Source organism: Perca flavescens, chromosome 23, assembly GCF_004354835.1.
Source record: "Perca flavescens isolate YP-PL-M2 chromosome 23, PFLA_1.0, whole genome shotgun sequence".
In the NCBI taxonomy this organism is placed as follows: Eukaryota; Metazoa; Chordata; class Actinopteri; order Perciformes; family Percidae; genus Perca; species Perca flavescens.
Window position 1 is genome coordinate 19067591 of NC_041353.1, and position 18147 is coordinate 19085737.

Consider the following 18147-nt stretch of genomic DNA (forward strand, 5'->3'; position numbering starts at 1 on the left):
TGTAAAACTGGAACAAAACTGCAAACATGGTGTATTTTGAGTCTTTTGAGTGATATTGTGTACTGTCAAACTCCTGAATTTCAACAGTCTAAATATACATTAAGAGACAACTGATGCACATAAAAATCTAAGTAAGGATTTCAGCTTAGCCTGACCTGAATGAACTATAAACACAAATGCAGTGCTGCATCAGTAAGGCTGGGACTTTGCTCCCCAAACTCAAAGCTCTTTAGTCACTCAGTTCTTTGGTAAATGTTTGCCTATTCTCTCAAAGCAGAAATAGGCGGATATTGGTCTTGCTATCTCAATAAAGAAAAGTTTTTTTTTTTCTAGAGACAGGAGGAGGAGGAGGAGGAGGAGGAAGAGGAAGGAGGGGAAGGGCTGACCATGACATGACACCCTGACTCAGGAACATGTGGTATGAGAGCTACACATTTCCACAGTTAATGCTCACACTATTCATCTCCCCCCTTTGTGTGTCTCTCTTGACGTTGATCCCTGTCAGGTGGGTGCGGCAGTGGAAAATCCACCTCCCCACACACACACACTTTTACTTTTCAGTCAAAAGAAACCCCCCCCTATCATATTCTTCCTACGCTTCCTCCACCGGCATGCACGTGCCTATCCCCAGCCAGCAAATCTGGACTTCATCCAGTCAAAACAAACATAAAACAGATCATCAATCACACAGAACGTTTATGGCCAGGAAGTAGCGCGACCTGTTTTTGATAGCTTGTTGTTGAGCACGGGAGCAAGCTGGCTCTTGTAGGTTAGTTCCTGAATCCAGCGTCAACTGCCACTCTTCCTTTTGTTCAGGAGCCAGTTTTTCTCTCCCTTTTTTTGTTGTTGAAAATACACAAGCTTCAAAGACATTTGTTCACTAATTCAAAAGGCCCATACATGTCTGAACCCCCCCCACACACACACACTCATTTTTTTTTCTTTACATGTGGAGAAAGTGAAGTCAGCATTTTGTGCAGTGTAACACTTTTTTTAACACCTTTTTGTCTAAAACAATGTCTACTCGTGGACTCTCATCCCAGGTTGCATAGGGCTACGGCCTGTAAGTAGTTCAACCAAACCGCTTCTCAGATTGTTGTATTCAAATGATTTTCAGAAGTGAACCTATATGTGAACAATTTCTTGCAGCCAAAATCTGTTTTCGTTTAGCTTTCTTGACCTTTCCCCATATTGGGAACCATTGGGCACTGATTTATGTCATTTATTTCCACATGTTTTCATATTGTAGAGCTAAAGGAGTTTCAGTGAAGGTTGAAATGGAAAGTATTTCCTCATATTGAAATAGTGTCTCCATCTTACTTGGCAAGTGTTCAATTTTGTGGGGTTTCAACACTGCATTTCCCAGAATCACCAGTTAATTAAAGCCAAACTGATTTTACATGTCAGAATCTACTTATTAGTCATAGGAGTTCTATACAATATGTGAACACAGTTGTCTTTGTCAAATGTAAAATATCACTTAAGTAATCTCCTCATGGGCTTGGAAACTTAAAATTCATGACAGAAAGATATCGGAAAAAAATAAAATGGGGATATGCACTACAAATTCCAAACTACCTTTTTTGTTTGCACACTACATACTGATTCTAAGTCAGAAATGTGCAAAAAAAAACTAAACCGAAACAACTCAATCCCTCATTGGGGAAATTAAATGTTTATACTTGTTGTGAACCGGCCACCCACCCATGTCAAGTACCCACGGACTGAGCTACTGCTGCTAAAAGTCAGTATGCACACTAAGAAATACTTGGTTTATTGTCCCACAATGGAATGCTTGAAGTAAATATACAAACTATATACAGCTGCAAACGTTTTTAATGAATGGCAACCAGTGGGGAAACAACTTAAAAAAAAAAAAAATCTTTAAAGCTATTAAGGGTGGTTACCCGGGTGGCTCAGATGGTGTATAGAGGTTTACTGCGCAGCGGCCGCGGGTTCGGCTCCGCCCTGCGGCGTTTTACTGCATGTCGTTCCCCCTCTCTCTCCCCTTTTATGTCTTGAGCTCTCCTGTATAAATGAAGGCCTAAAATAAAAAAAAATAATCTTTAAAAAAAAAAAAAAGCTATTAAGGGTGGGGGGGAAATAGAAAATTGTATACAGCGTGATTTTTGAATACATTTTTTAAATTGATTCTTTTCCTTAAAATCGATGATTTTTTTTTTTTTATTAAGGATTCACCTATATATTTTCTGTTTATACGGTACCGCTGACGCCGACTACATCATATGTGTCATAGCAAAACAGAACAAAAGCAGAAAATGCAGAAAAAGCATGTTATGTACTTCTTTACCAATGTAATGTAATTTTTAGAAAACTATTAGTTTTTAGAAATGTCTCTTGATATATTGTCTCTAGAAGTGTATTATTTAACTTTTGTTTTTGTTAAAGAAGGAAAAGAAAAATCGCAATACTCAATACTATCGAATGGCAGTACTTCTAGAATCACAATAAATGAAAATTGCAATGGAATCGGCACCCATGTATGGTGAAAGAATCGAATCGGGACAAAAGCATATCGGATTTTAGACCACATTAGGGACTACAAGTCAGGATATCTCAACCCCTGTTCTGTTAGTTTCGATCACTTTTGGCGTTTTTTCTTTTGGCGTACCTGCTCGACTCGCCTTTTTTGGTTTTCCGTTATGAAAAAAAGTCCCTGGTACCTGCTAACAGGTACTGTTTTTAGTATCTCCTCCGTCGAGGTTCCAAGCGAGCTAAGCGATACCAAAAGGTGACATGAAAACCTGCAGACGACTGATTGATTCGGAGAGAATCGTCACTAATCATAGCGACAGACGGGTGTGTCCTGAACAAACCTGCCATTTTTAAATAGTTTAGCCAGCTGTGTTTTTTTTTTGCTGCCTCCAGCTTCTTTTAAAACTTAATTTGTCTTCTGGCTGTGGTAAAAACAACACACCTTCGACGTTCTGTGTGTGTGTGTGTGTGTGTGTGTGTGTGTGTGTGTGTGTGTGTGTGTTTTGTGTGTGTGTGTCTCTAGCTCATGGCAGTTTCCTGCGGCGTCGCTATGACGACCAGCCATGCTTGCCTCACGCATGAATCTGCAATGGAAAATGCAGGACCGCCATTTCTTTTAAACAAGGGGGTAACCTTCGCTTTAGAACTCGAACCTCCTATGGCACCATTTTGATGCTACCAAACGATCATCTCCCGTTAGCCTTCCATTGACTCCCATTCATTTTGACGTCACTTTGACCGCAAATAACTTTACATCTGAAGCGTTTAAAGACTTTATTTGTCCATTGTTTATAAACACGACAATGTAAAAGGCTCCATTAACTTGTACCTCACATTACGGCTCCGTAGAAGACATTTTTGTAAAAATAGGCTAACGATTGTGTCATAACCACGCGACTTACTGTCGCATAGTAGAGAGATTACCGTATAGTACAGGAGAAGCTCGCAGGCAGATTCGACTTACATTAGCTGTTTAAGTTTAATTACTAATGTTAACTAGCATTTTAGTTAGCAATAATTAGCCTGTGTCCATGTTATCTCCTTACTCCTACGCTCTCCGTCTCTGCAAGATTGGGAATGATTGAGATTTCTCTTGGTACAGCTACCAGAAGACTTACAACTTTCAGACAGGTTGCTCACGTCACATTTACGTCTTCAAGCTCAGTTTGAGGCTGCGCAGTAACGCTCAACCATCACCGGAAAAAAGTGCTTCTAATATCCTTCACTGGTCTCCGTCCAGAGCAACGGGATCTGTTGGTCCAGTTTTTATACTGTCTATGGTTTTAAATCGGTTCCTTCCACGACCCCCAACTCTATGAAAGTGCAGTATTAAATATCCGGAATGCCCCTTTAAAATCGTGTTTTCTGCTGTCTGATGAAGTTATTGTTGATTTCATTAACTGGATATTTATCAAGAGGAAGATGATTTGTGCTTTTATGACTTTTCCTATTAAAGCCTGAAATCAACACGCTGTCCGTCAGTAATGCGAGTGTGTGTTCATTGTGACGTTTAGAGTAAAGCAAACCCCCCACCCTGTCAGAAACGCCATGTGGAGTGTGTCGCGAACAGGAAGAGAAGGGGGGTGCGCTCAGCTTCACTCTCTGGCATGTGAGAACAGTTTCCCTTTCAAAAGAGAAAAAAGCGAGTTCAAACACACACACACACACACACACACACATGCACACACACAACAACAACAACAACATTTATTCAGGAAGCGCTGTCTGCCCACTCAGGAAATTCCTGAGGACAAGGGCTGCTTCCAGGGGCAGGAAATTTCCCCTCAGAAGGACCAAACACACACACACACACACACACACACACACACACACACACAACGTAAAAAAAAAAAAAAACACACACATTCTTTATATCACCAATTCCCCACACAGTAAAATGGGTAATATACCACAAAGAGAGAGACCAAAGGAAAGTGGGGGTTGCAGTCATGTACGGTAACACGCACATACTTACTCATACACACACATACACACACCAAGCACACACCTACACTACCTCTGGCAAGCTTTGTACCAAGACACAAGATTCACTCACACATCCACCCACTCACACAAGCATGCGTAGTGCAAACCCAGCTGTGAACATACACACACACACACACACACACACACACACACACACACACACACACACACACACACACACACACCAGGGAAACCAGCCAGTCTTGTTTCCATGGACATGGATTTTTTTTAAATCATCCATAGATATTTCTACTCTTGCAGCCACTCTTCTTTGTATTTCATGCATGTTTATTGTAAAAAAAAAAAATACTGGAACTCCTTGTGTTTTAGACCTTTAAATAATTCAGTATTTTCCCACTGACTACCTCTAAGTTGCGTCATGCTCTGAGTACGTGGGAGTCATGTCGAGCAATGATGCCTGGATTGCGATTGAATAAAAACCCGACAGATCCACGTCAGCACTGCTTTTTTTGTGCAATCTCTCCCAGGCCTTTTAGTATTTGTCTCGCTTTTGACACCGACAAAAAGACAAAACATCACCGGTGGTTGATAGCACCGCTTGCTGGTTAAAGCTGTCCACGTGTCTACTCACCGGCTAATACTGCTGGATGATTCTTCTAATGACTTGTTTAGTGGGGATTTTTTTTAAAGTCACAATGGAATAAAACAATTTCCTTTTTAACAATTGTGTAATTCAAGTGTCCTAGTGTGACGGTCTATTTCCTGAAATTTCCTTTTTATAAGAGTCCAAACATAGAGACGTGTGCATGAATAAAACGGTAGTAAAACTAAATGAAACGTGGCCACAACACGATAAACACATTAATTTTATTAAAGAAATAATTCAACATTTTGGGAAACATGCAATATGTAGCACTTGAAGCAGTTTGTGTTTATTTGCTGAGTTTTATATACCGGTACTCATGATTCTTGCAATGTATGGGTGGTATCTTAATGGCTGAATGCACTTATTGTAAGTCGCTTTGGATGAAAGCGTCAGCAGATGAATGTAATGTTAGTAAAAAGATATAGCATGTTGATTAGTAAGTTTTAAAGGTGCCGATAGGCGGATTGTATCTTTGGACAGAGCCAGGCTAGCAGTTTCTCCGTTTCCAGCCTCTGTACCTTAAGCCAAGCTAACTGGCGCTAGCTGTAGCATTATGTTGAAGAGATAGCTATGAGAGTAGTATTGATTTTTCATCTAAAAAAGCGAATAAGCACATTTCCAAAATGCCGAACTGTTCGTTTCAAGCTTTATAGAGTTTAAGAATATAGTTAACGCATGTTTCAATAAAACCCCATGGTCTTCATTTTAACTGCTTTTTGATCAGATCCAATGAAAGGAAAGAATATTTTTAAAAAAAATGTATTGAAGATTTAGTGCTTCATAGAACAACAGACAGAAGGCACAATGGAGAGAACAATATGAAAAACCTGCTAAAATGCAACAGATGTCACAAAAAAAAAAATGAAGCAAAGGATCTGAACTCAAAGTGGAAGCAAGTTAATTAAAAATATATATTTTAGGGAGTGATAGGAAAATACGTTTTCACAGGGTTAGGGTTTGATGGCTGTATGGAAGGGTTAAAATCGAGTCTGGTAGCATTCTTTAGTGTGAGGAGCAGGCTGCAACTCTCCCCGATCTAATCCACTTCCTCCCCAGGAAATGGAGAAGGCGGATTTCTGCCCACACTGCAATTTCCTCCCTCATTCTTTTTCTTTCTGTCTTTTTTTTTTCCACCATCTCCTCCTCCTGCGCTCTTACTCTCCTCTCCCCCCTCAGGACAGAACTCGCTCTGAGTGTGGGGGTTAATGGACGGCTTGTTTCCCAGCGCATGTGTTTAGATAGGCAGGAGGAGAAAGGGCGAGCAGAGGTGTTTCAGACTGCGTGCTCTGTGACAAAGATGTGTTGCTGTCTGTCTAAAGAGTGGATCCCCACCAGTGGCAGACATAAACTAAACACTGAAAAGAAATTTCCCTGACCTACAGATGTCAGTCATGTCTGTGTGAGGAGCTGTGTTTGAAACCTGATTTAAAAAACAAAAACAAAGTAGGACTTCCACATGCCTGCGGATATGAACTGACCCATCGGTTTACTCGACAGGAAACTCAATGCGGACCTGTTGAGCGTTCTTCCTTTTTCTGCAACAATGCAAAAGAGGAAGTGGGCCGAGGGAGTTTCCTGTGCGTCTCGTCCAGCCCCGGCAGCCGCCCAGTCAAGTGCCTCCACAAAAGCCATGAACTTCACACTTGCTTGATAAAAATAAATAAACTGGTTAAATATTGACGGAGGCATGGACAAAGCAGCTCAGGGTTACTCTTTGAACATCGGGCCTATCTCTTGGCCCAGCTCCAGCCCCGCCTGCTCTATGATTGGTTAAGCAACAGTGAGCCAATGCGAACGAGCCAATGTATCAGTGTTGCTTCATTAAAATATGAAAAACATTTTTCCTTTACTGCCTCACCCGCAGACTGTTTGCTTCTCACTTTGTATTCTCTCTTGGTTCAATTATCAAAAAGTTCAGTTAGTGTCAAACCGGACCTACAAGTTGTTTTCCTTGGTCTGAAGCAAAGTGAAAAAATTGTCCTTATTCAAAGTATCATACCATATCATATCATACCAGTGCTTCTAAACAAAAGCCACATGATGTATGAGCTTGTCCAGCAACTTCAGCTTTAGCTAATCATGCTGTTCATACCGGTTAAAGCTACCAATGTTTTAGCCTACCAATCAAATCTTCCCTAATAATAAAAGGTGCCTTGTCTAGTTTTTTTTTTCTCTAAAGAAACCGTTAAGTTATGTTAACATTCTGTTTTACTCGCAAAAACACACCATGTGTATCCTTTTGGTCACACACGTGCTGAATGCATTTACTTCCTTATAAAATATTTGCGAAACCATTTTTTAAACTATTTTACATCGTGCATTGTTAAAAAAAATTTAGCAGTCTCATTTTTTTTTTGGCCAGTTGTGACATTTGTTGGAAAAGGCTAAACATATTGTAACCGTAGCACAAGTAGAAAAGAGTCCTCACGACGGCTAACTAACTTGATGTCTAAAGTGATGTCTGTTTTACAACAAGGTCTACCCCAAGGTTTGCTAAAATGAGCTAATATTAACTGGTGATACTGGACCAAGTAAGGTTGTCTCAGCAGAACAATTATTGGTTATGAATTTCACTTTTCCTAAGAGGAAGAATGTTATTTTTTTCAAAAGTTACGTAGTCTCTCTTTAAGAGTTATTTCTTTTAAGCCAATTTCAACAACCTGCACAGTTGTGCCAATAACCCATTTTTCTGTCAGTATTTCTTGGCGCAGGAAGATGACTTAATCAGCCTCCCAAGCTCTGATTGGCTCACTTGTTTTTCAGCAGGAGAAGGGCCGTCATTAAACACTAAGCCATTAGGATCGATAACAAAGTCTGAGATGTGGGAAACGATTGAGACCTAATTTTATTCCGTAATGGTGAACATTTCACTGCCTTTATTTCTTCCCATCATTCAACTATTGGTAGTGCAGTTGCAAGCAAGGACTAATTCACCTTGCTGATGCATTTAAGGAGGCTCAAGGACGCCTCTAATTCAATGCTTGGAAGAAATATATAAAGTAAACGTCCTGTGTACTGAATGGGTTTAATGAAAACATGATCCTTGAAGAAGAAGAAGAAGACATGCAGAAATAAATGAAATCAGTTCAGACATTATTCTGATCTGTTTGGCTTTCCAACTCTGCTTGCTGCGTCCATGTCCTGCACTTGAGTTGTGATGGGGGATTTTTCTCAACGGTTGGGATTACGTTCTTAACCCTACTAACATTTGCAGAGGTCTTGGTCCCCTTACCCCAGCCCTCTACTTCTTCAACCCTTTCTCTTCCCTATCAGTTTGTCATCCCTTCTTCTTCTATCTTTCCTACCCCCCTGTGTGTTCTCCACTCCACATTATCTGTACCTGGCTGCTGTGTAGCTGTTGGTTATTCCAATGCAGCAGGTCTGTCATGGTCCAGTGGAAGCGTGTACGGTTCAGGTGACTGACCCCAGATCTGCTTCAACACCTCCCAGCTGAGAGGTCCAACATGACTGGGCCGGCACTCATGCAGTGATAATGAGGTGCGTTTGTGTGTTGTCATAATGGGATGTGATAGGTTTGAACTATTAAAGTGATGTTCCGCAACCTTTTTATGTATTCATGTTGCCTGGTAACACGGTCTATAGCTTTCACTTGCTGTTCTCAACTCTCCTATAGCACTTGTAGAAGCTCAAACTGGATCTACAGAAAATCCAAAGATGTCACAGTCCCGCCCACACAGTTTGATTGACAGAGACGAGACCTACAAAAATCGGACTTCTCAGATTACCACTTCAGCCAAACGGAAATATTCACGCCGCTAGATTCTTAAATACCCTGACAAAAATAAATCTGTCCTGTTCAAATGACCGACTGATCAATGGTGTGTGTGTGTGTGTGTGTGTGTGTGTGTGTGTGTGTGTGTGTGACTCACGCAGGTGTGCAGGCAGCCTGGCAGGCTCGTCCTCCATTCGGCTGGCTGGCCTCGCGGCGGGAGCATGGACGGGGGAGGAAGTGGAGTTTGGCAGCGGGTTCGCGGAAGGACTGAAAGAGCTCCTCTCCTGCTATGAATAGACACAGAGACACAAAGCATGGCTCACAAAGCTCCACGGCACACCGGCCCTGAACCCAAACAGCCCCACGCCGACTCGCCTCACCGTCCAACCCACAACATCGGCTAGCCATGGTCTCATCTCTGCAGACAGGGGAGTATGTGCTTCTAATAAAATGTCATGCTGTGTACACACATTCGGGTGATGCACACATCCAGAACGCCACACGTGCCTTTTTTTTTTTTTTTTGCAGTGCAGTCAAGTCCTAAACAAACCAGTGCTCTGTTGTAAAGATGGCAATCTCAGCCTCTTCAAGATGCAGTCGTGGTTTCATCACCAACCGTTTGCTCTATAAAATGTCTGAAAATAGTCAAACATTCCCAGCACAATTTCCAAGCGCTTGGGGACCTGCAGATGTTTGACCGCTTTTGCTCGATAAATCAAGCGTTTCATATATAATCCAATTTTTTGATGAGGTTTTTCGCAATTGACTAATCAATAAATCTACTAATCCAGGGATACTCTACTTGCTTTGCCCGGTGGACACTTTTGCAAAATGTTTTTGCTCATAAACAAACATTAATAAAAAAATAATCGGATCAAATGAATAAACATTAAAAGCCCAAATCTCATCTTTGAAATTCTTCATTTTCAAGTAGAACTGATGCCAGGTGTACCCAGGGGAATTTCTAGGATTTGAGGACATTTAGGGCTTAGGATCATCTTCTAGCACTTCTTTATTTTATTTTTTTAACAAGCTCTATTTTGATGCCTTTTTTTAATGCATTCTTGCACCTTATTTACATGCCCTTTTGGGGTGCATTGATTTGTAGTTATTTTTCAAGCAAAACTGTTTAACATTTGCTGGTTCCGACTTCTCAAACATGAGAATTAGCCACTTTACTTTGTCTTATATTAACATTAATCTGAAGATCTTTGAGTATTAGACTGCTTGTCAGACAAAAGAACTATTCTATGATGTCAACCTCATGGGCCTTTCTCACTATTCCCTGATGTTTTATAGCCTAGACAATTAATTGATCAATTTAGAAAATAATAAGTGAGTGAAAATGACCCATATGGATTTCTGATCTTAAGTCAATAGTAATTACAATATGGGTCATTTTTAATCTTGTCATGGCAAACTGTTCCTTTCAAATACCAGGATAATTAGAATTTTTCCAGCAAATATTTTAGTTTTTTTTTTTTTTTTTTCAGGCTGGTAAGTAACCTGTATATCTGTATTTTGGTGATCAAAAAAAAGAGGACAAATGAAGAACCCTTTCCTTACCGAGTCAGTACAGGCCAGAGGTGGTAGCAACAACAACAAGGACTAATTGTTTAACTTCATTAATTCCAGTTTCCCCAATTTCCTTTCCCACAGAAACACTTGTCACATCTCCAGGCACATGTACACCCATCCATGTGTGAACAGAGGATATTAAAGTGAGTATTTCGATGTTTTGATGAACATAAACCCCCAACTGAGAAGTCTTTGTGTGAAATTAGATCAGCTTTTTATAATTGATACATTTTTCAAGTCATTTATCCCAAAAAAACAAAAGCCAAACATTTCCTGAATTCAGCTTCCCAAATGTGAACACTTGCTGCATCTCTCTGTTTTATATGATTGTAAATGAGATCTGATTAAGGCTCTGACATGATGAACGCATCACATGGGTCTGGCTTCTCCCGAATTTCAAAGCCGACCATAATGGCGGCTCGTTCGGAATACAATCTCGTATTTTACGAAAATAGTTCACCGAAACGTGTTTCTGAAAACATTTTAAGCAAGAAATAGGCCATGCAGTTGCTGATCGACAAATTTTGATCGACAAAGGTCATTTTGAAAGATTATCGTCATATTTTTAGAGGCATTCGTCACGCTTATCCTGCTTGTCATTTCCGCTAAGTGTTTTAACATTAAGTGCACTGATTCGCTAGTCAAGGGCTAGCACTGAGCAGTGAGTCCGACTGTCCACTGGCCGATTCAACAAGTCAAATCGGCCCTCCGACTGACGACGGCACGGAACACACCAAACAGACTCGAATCAACGACCTCGCCAGACTATCCGACAGCCGATAATCAGGTTGGTGTGTCAGTACCTTTAGGTTTTGGACCGTCAGTGTGAGAAAACCAGCAATATTAAATATGTCACTTTGGGCTTTGGGACATTGTCACAGGCATTTTCACTATATTTAGACCACTGTATAAAACTAAACAAATAATAAATTATTCAGAAAAATAATCAGCATATTTTTCCCTAATGAGAACAGTTGTTAGTTGCAGCCCTCTCCAGGATACTTAGATTTTAGACACTCAAGCTCTGCCACTGTACACTTATTGAATCTAGTTTAAGGTATGAGGTTTTCCAGTTTGCGGTCGTTCATTTTCTGAGACTGGTTTCCTTTCCTGCTTATGAGGGCAGAGCATGAAGCCACTTTAATTTCTTGAGGAAATGAAGCTCAATTTTTTTTGTGCCGTTTCTCCCTTCAGTTTCAGCTTGCTGTCAGCACCCAGCCACTGTGAGACCTGCACACCAACTGTATGCACCAGGAATTTCCTGTGGAAGCCAAGCAATCATCTTTAAGTCTTCCATTTCCTCTTCTCAGAGGCTAAGGCTTCTCTTCCATCCACTTTTTAAAAAGTATGTTGTCTAGGTGGAAAAGATCTCAGAGTGGAGTGCTGATCATTCTCCAATAAGCAACTGCAATTGTGGAGTGACATCAGACTCAGCGATGAGAATACATCCCATATTAACAAACCACCATATTGCACTGGTATTGAACTGCTTACATAGAGGCAGACCTCATCTTCCCCAATACTATCTCTACAATGGTCCTATTAGGGCTGCAACTACTCTACATCCTTGACGTTCCACTTCCGGGATTGCTCCATTGCCGCCGGAAAATCTACAGGATTTCACTTATTTAGGCCGGATATCCGTTGCCATGGGCTTCCTTTGAGTTGGCATTTTAAACCCCGGGGGATTAATGAGGACTATGGTTAACCTTTTCTCAGATCTCTGCAGGGTAAATCCAGACAGCAAGTTAGAATATCTGTCCAATCTGAGTTTTCTGTATGACTAAAACAACTTTTAAACGTAGGCCTACACACGTTCCACCAAAACAAGTTCCTTCCGAGCCTATTTTGCAGCGGCACCTCAGCTTTTCTCCAAGACGATTGTGATTGGTTTTAAGAAATGCCATTAAACCAGAGCACGTTTTCCTCCCATCCCCGAATGCTTTGTGAAGTAGCCAGATTCTCCTCCAGCGCGCTTTGGAGGAGGGTCTGGCAAAGCGAGACTACGCTGCAGCTAGGGCTTTCTTTGACTAAAGAAATTCTTAGTCGACTAACACTTTACGATTTTGTTGACTAATCGATTAGTTGATTTAATTGACAGAGCTGTGCTTGAGAGGTGGTTAAGACTAGAAAAGCACAATATAAATGTAGTTAATTAACCATCTGTAAAACTGAGTTTCTCCACAATTAATCCTGCAAAAGCACCACTTTAAATCTTGTGTTTGCCATAAATGTGCTCAGAAGTTTCTTGGAAATAAGTAATTAAGCATGAATAAGCATAAAAAATGACTTATCGACTAAAGAAATCTTAGTCGACTAAGACCAAAACGACTGATTAGTCGACTAATCGACTAAGAGGTGGCAGCCCTAGCTGCAACTAACGATTCTGTCAACAATTAACCTTAAAAATAGGGCAAAACCAAACCCCAAAGATATTCAGTCGACAACACACAAAAACAGCAAATCATCACATTTGACAAGCCAGAACCTTTTTTTTTGCTTAACTGCATGACGGAAACAATGAATCGATTATGAAAATGAATTGTTCAGCTCTAGTTCCATAGGGACTCAGAGCAAGTCTGTGCTGATCTTCACCGACTCTATTCTCAGTCTTCCTCTTCCCAGGGCTGCAACTATTTTCATTACTGATTAATGAATGATTATTTAGATTACATGTCAAACATCACAAGTGCAATGTCTTCAAATTGTCTACACAGTGACCAGCAGCCACAAAAACCAAAATATCACTATAATAATGTTTTTAAAAGCAAGGCGGTAACTAATAATGTTGCTTATAGATTAATCTGTTGACAGTTTCTTTTCGATTAATCAATTAGTCGGTTAGTTTATAACATAAAATAGTGAAAATCGAACATCTGAATTTTCTGCAGCCCAAAACCCCAAACATATTTGTTTAAAATGATGTCAAACAAAAGCAGCAAATCGTCACATGGTAGAAGGAGGATTTATGCTCAATAACAATCGATTATCTTAAAGTTGGCCATTCATTTTCCATCCAGCCTATACAGTAGTACCAGCTTTAAAACTGAGGAACCTTTCTTTTGAGCATTTTAGTTTTTTTTTTTTATATGGTTACTCAAAGTGCAGTATAGCCTACTGAGGTTGTCAATGGCAGGACTCCTATTCTATTACAGTATTCCTTATGTGTAGTGTTGTGGCCTATCCAACAGTGAGTTAACAGCGCTTTTTTTAATCACTAATGTTTTGTTGTGCCTGCATGAGAATCCTCTTAAACGCTTTCACTGTCGTTTCCGTCACTATTCGCGTTTTATAAACGTGTAGGTAACAACATGTTCACCCGCACTTCACTTTTTGAGGCGGTAAATCAGACGTGTTTAGCGTGACCCACGGACAGTCACGACTTCTTCCCATGAGCAGAGTGGAGGCGAACTCAAAAGCGTGCAGCCGCGAGCAACAGATGACTAGCAAAACAAACGCGCCTCAACTGAATGGCGCTACAGCTCGGTGAGCTACAACGTCTGTTCGAGGTGATATGCTACACTGTAAATCCCTGCAGGGAGTACCACGGGCATACTATGAGGGATTAAAACCGTTAATGGAAAGAGTGTCAAAGGGAGACTGTGTTACCTTGTTCGCAGCGGAGGAGGATTCAGACATTATCTTCCGTCAACTTCTCTCCTTCTCCTTCCACTTTTCCGTTGTGTCCTCTTCTTTATCTCCTTCTCTTTCCTATAGAAACCCACACAGCAGAAGCGGCAGTCCGACTGCTCGGTTTGTTGTTGTGGGAGAAGTTGCTTTTTTCATATATATATTTTTTTTTCTTCTTCCTTTTATCTGCTGGTCGGCTCCATAGCGCGGCTGTCGGTGTGCAAACTTCTTTTGTCTGCGTGTGTTTTCCCTTCCTATGTCGGCAGCGTGCTGGTTAATAATCCCTTCCTGGAAGAGCAAGTCTCTCTCCCCCTTTCTCTCTCTCCTTTCTTTCTCTCTCTCTCTCTCTCTCTCTCTCTCTCTCTCGCGCGCTCTCTCTTTCACTCTCTATCACACACACACTCGCGTTCTCTCTCTCTCTCTCTCTCTCTCTCGCGCGCTCTCTCTTTCACTCTCTATCACACACACACTCGCGTTCTCTCTCTCTCTCTCTCCCTCTCCCTCTCATTGATCTAGATGTGTGTAAAACGGCGAAATGACGTGAATTCCCAGCATTGAGCCTTGCCCCCTTTTAAAGGGAAACCCGAAGCAGGAAATCGCAGCAGGTCGCAGTTGTAGGCTGAGAGATTCGCAGGCTGACTGCTTTTTCCTATTGATTGTTTTAATCAAAGCTTCATGCAAATGTGACCCAACAGGCTAAACCGCCATGCTGTAATTGCACAGCATGCAGGGCCAAACAGCAAAAGTGTAACTCGTTGAATATCCTAAAGGTATCAGTATGTAAGATATAGGCTATACCGTATGGAACTCCATATGAAACGAATTATTTCTTGCCTGATTAATACATAGGCTATTTTATAATGGTCATAATATTAAATATCGCATAGCCTGTTGTTTTCAAATTTTAAAGTCTTACATTGACTAACCACTCAAGAGACCTAATACAAAACCTATATGGTACAAAAAAGCACAAGCTACTAAAGGAATACAATGAGAAAAGGGAAATTAATATTACATGTTGAATAGCATATAAGACAAAAGGGACAATGCCCAATGCTTTAAAATGTGTGTTGTCATGGCGATCCTAGAAATCAACGCATCAAATCAAAATGTAAAATGACTTCTATTGGCAATTTTTCCACTCGTTCACAAAAAAAAAAGATTAAAGTATTAGTAACTTGTTAAAGGGGCATTTTATTTTATATGGCTGATCAGCTTTATCAAAGAAAAGGCGTTTTGGTATGAGGTGGTTGTCAAAGTGAGGTTCAGGGTTCGGTGGAGGTCCTTCCAGTTGGTCCAGTTCTCCAGAGGGGTAAAAAGTTCAAATGTGGCTTTGTCCACATTAGTATGTGTGGTGCTGGAATTCAGTACTAGACTTGAATATCTGAATGGAATACTGCACTGGCAGAATTGATAAAGCTGCACCAGTCAATATTTTGGGAGCCAGCTGAGGTGGTTCGGGCATCTGGTAAGGATGCCCCCTGGGCACCTCCCTAGGGAGGTGTAGGCACGTCCAGCTAGGAGGAGGGAAGACCCAGCTCGGGGAAGACACAGGAATAGGTGGAGGAAATATATCTCCTTTCCTGGCCTGGGAACGCCTTGGTACCCCCCAGTCAGAGCTGGCTAATGTGGCTCGGGAAAGGGAAGTTTGGGGTCCCCTGCTGGAGCTTTTGCCCATGCAACCCGACCCCGGATAAGCGGATGATAATGGATGGACAATCAATATTTTTCAATTGATTGAATGACTGTGTGTATTGTAAATGGAGGCAATTATACCAAAACAGAGCTAAAGGGAGAGTTAATACAATACCTACATTCATCAGGTAGCCAAAAACACAACTCCAAATGATTGTTAATAGTGTTCTGTATCTGCTGGATGTGTAGATAAGTACATCTAATTATATATGACTTGTGAAGTTTACCACTTTAGTAGTTGATAATGTGTCAATGTTGTATTTACAGCTTGTTCTGCTGCCCCCAAGTGACTAAAAATAGTTAATACTGCTTTATTTAACTGCTGCACAATTGGCACGAGTTTCCCATCAGATGGTGCACAACACTAAACTAACTAACCTAACCTTTGATGAAAAATAATCATCAAATGACTTTGTAAAGTGTGTCAGTCCACCAAATTCCTCCAGAACAGCTTCAGTGTTTTTTTTGGCATGGCATTCCCCAAGTCTCTGAAACTCTACTGTAGACATAATCTCTTTTCGTTTAAAAGATATTCCCTTATTTGGAGTTTTGATGATGGTGGAGGAGAATGAATTTCTGAAATCTCCCACAGGTGTTTGACTTAGTTGAGATGAATACATATGCTTCAAATTATTTTCCTACACATCATCCACTCCGTGACTACTGGTGCTGTATGGAAGCATCTGACATGCAACAAAGGTCCTGGGGCTGAACACAAGGATGCCTCAATAATTTGTTCTAGTGCAGTGCCAGTTCAAAACGCGCCTGTTCGGAACGGGCCGATTGCTTGACCTTAGGTACTGCTTCTTGCAGTTTTCTCAAGAACCGCTCATCCAAACAAGTTAACACTCGACACGGCGCTTCCTTGGGTCCTGGGCAATACAGCCTCCGTGTCTGAAGTCGATCAGGTGAACGGTTGTTGAGGAAAATCGAAGGACAGACATTGGCATTGTGAGGCTCCGGGTCAGGTTCTTTTATTTATTTTTAAAGATTATTTTTTGGCCTTTATTTTCACAGGACAGATGAAGACATGAAAGGGGAGAGCGAGAGGGAGAATGACATGCAGCAAAAGGCCGCAGGCCGGAGTCGAACCCACGGCCGCTGCGTCGAGGAGTAAACCTCTATATATGTGCGCCTGCTCTACCAACTGAGCTAACCCGGCCACATCCAGGTCAGATTTGACAGGGTATATCTGAATTGCTTTAAGGTTCTTCTAAGCACTGAAACCTAAATCTTGAGTTTCTGGTGGCAGCAGATGGTGTTAAAGATCATGGAAAAATCACTTCCAACATGTATATTCTCCAGAGGGAGAGGGAGGGGGACCGGAAGCAATGAGGCTGATGGGAAATGTGCCGAAAGTTAAAGAGCAAATGCAGATGGGTGAAGCTGAGGGATGATAAACTTTCATCTTGGAAACAGACCTGGTACATATACAGTATGCATATTTGATGTTATTTAATTCATTCGTTTACTACAACATTTAATCACAGTGGACGTAATCAGGATTCTTTTCACCATGGACGACAGGAAAAGAAAATTTTATTTTTAAAGTGAAAACAAATGTGCAGAAGTTGATGTCAATTATAAACACATTAAATGCAAAGTAATTGATTAAGTATTCATCACCTATGCAATTGTATACATGATTTTACTGTGAGAATAAAATGTATTGAATTGAATTTTAGTGTTTTAACAAAACTTCAAGGAACCACAGGAGAGACATGTGTATTCAGGTTTCAGCTAGTGGAACTGACAATGCATTAATGGGATTACAGTAATCACATATTGAAAAAGTGGCAAATATAATTGGACACACCTACTATAAAAATACTTGGCTACGCTGTAAAGACATGTTGAAATAAAACAAAGATGAAAATGCTGGTCAAAAACATAAAATGCTAAAAGTATTAAATTAGATTAATAAATTATGTTGGATGTTATTTTTCTGATGCCAATGGATGTATAACACAGTCATCTTTGTTTTTTCTTTTTTAGAAACAACTACAACAAGTAAAACAATCAAAATCAGCTGATATAGTCTGCCCTCAGTGGCAGAATGTATCACAGACCTAGATTTCCTAGTTTCAGTAAGTGAATATGACACCAAATGATTTTCATGGAGTGTAATTTCAGTGTCTTTCGTCATTTTGTTTTATTTTGAGCAAATTTCTGGTACACTTTGAAAAATATAATATATGTAGGCTATTCATGTCATGTATTTTCAAAGTCTTTAGTGTTCAGCATAGATTTCCCAAGATGAATATGAATGTCTAGTATATAATACTTTTATAAGTCTTTTATTAGGACAACAGATCAATAAAGCAGGGAAAAATCTCCTCTGTCCTATGAATACAGGGCTGAGGTCATATAACACGACAACGCCCCCAAGCGGAGGAGAGCAGCGTTACACCAATAACTACAA

General features: G+C 40.6%; 1 protein-coding gene across 3 annotated transcripts in view; it reads right to left on the reverse strand.

Annotated features, from left to right (window-relative positions):
* etv6 (ETS variant transcription factor 6) overlaps positions 1-14378 on the reverse strand; it is a 28487-nt gene extending 14109 nt beyond the window's left edge. Inside the window, exons 1-2 of one of the 3 annotated variants that reach the window (XM_028570207.1) lie at positions 14010-14378; positions 8980-9106 (exon numbers count right to left, since the gene is read on the reverse strand). In XM_028570207.1, the coding sequence (XP_028426008.1) occupies positions 8980-9106; positions 14010-14039 (157 nt within the window). In that variant the 5' untranslated portion in view covers positions 14040-14378. Of the gene's footprint in view, positions 1-8979; positions 9110-14009 lie in introns of those variants that run through there. The other 2 variants (XM_028570206.1, XM_028570208.1) reach the window with 2 other exon arrangements.
* Between the last annotated feature and the right edge of the window lie 3769 nt (positions 14379-18147).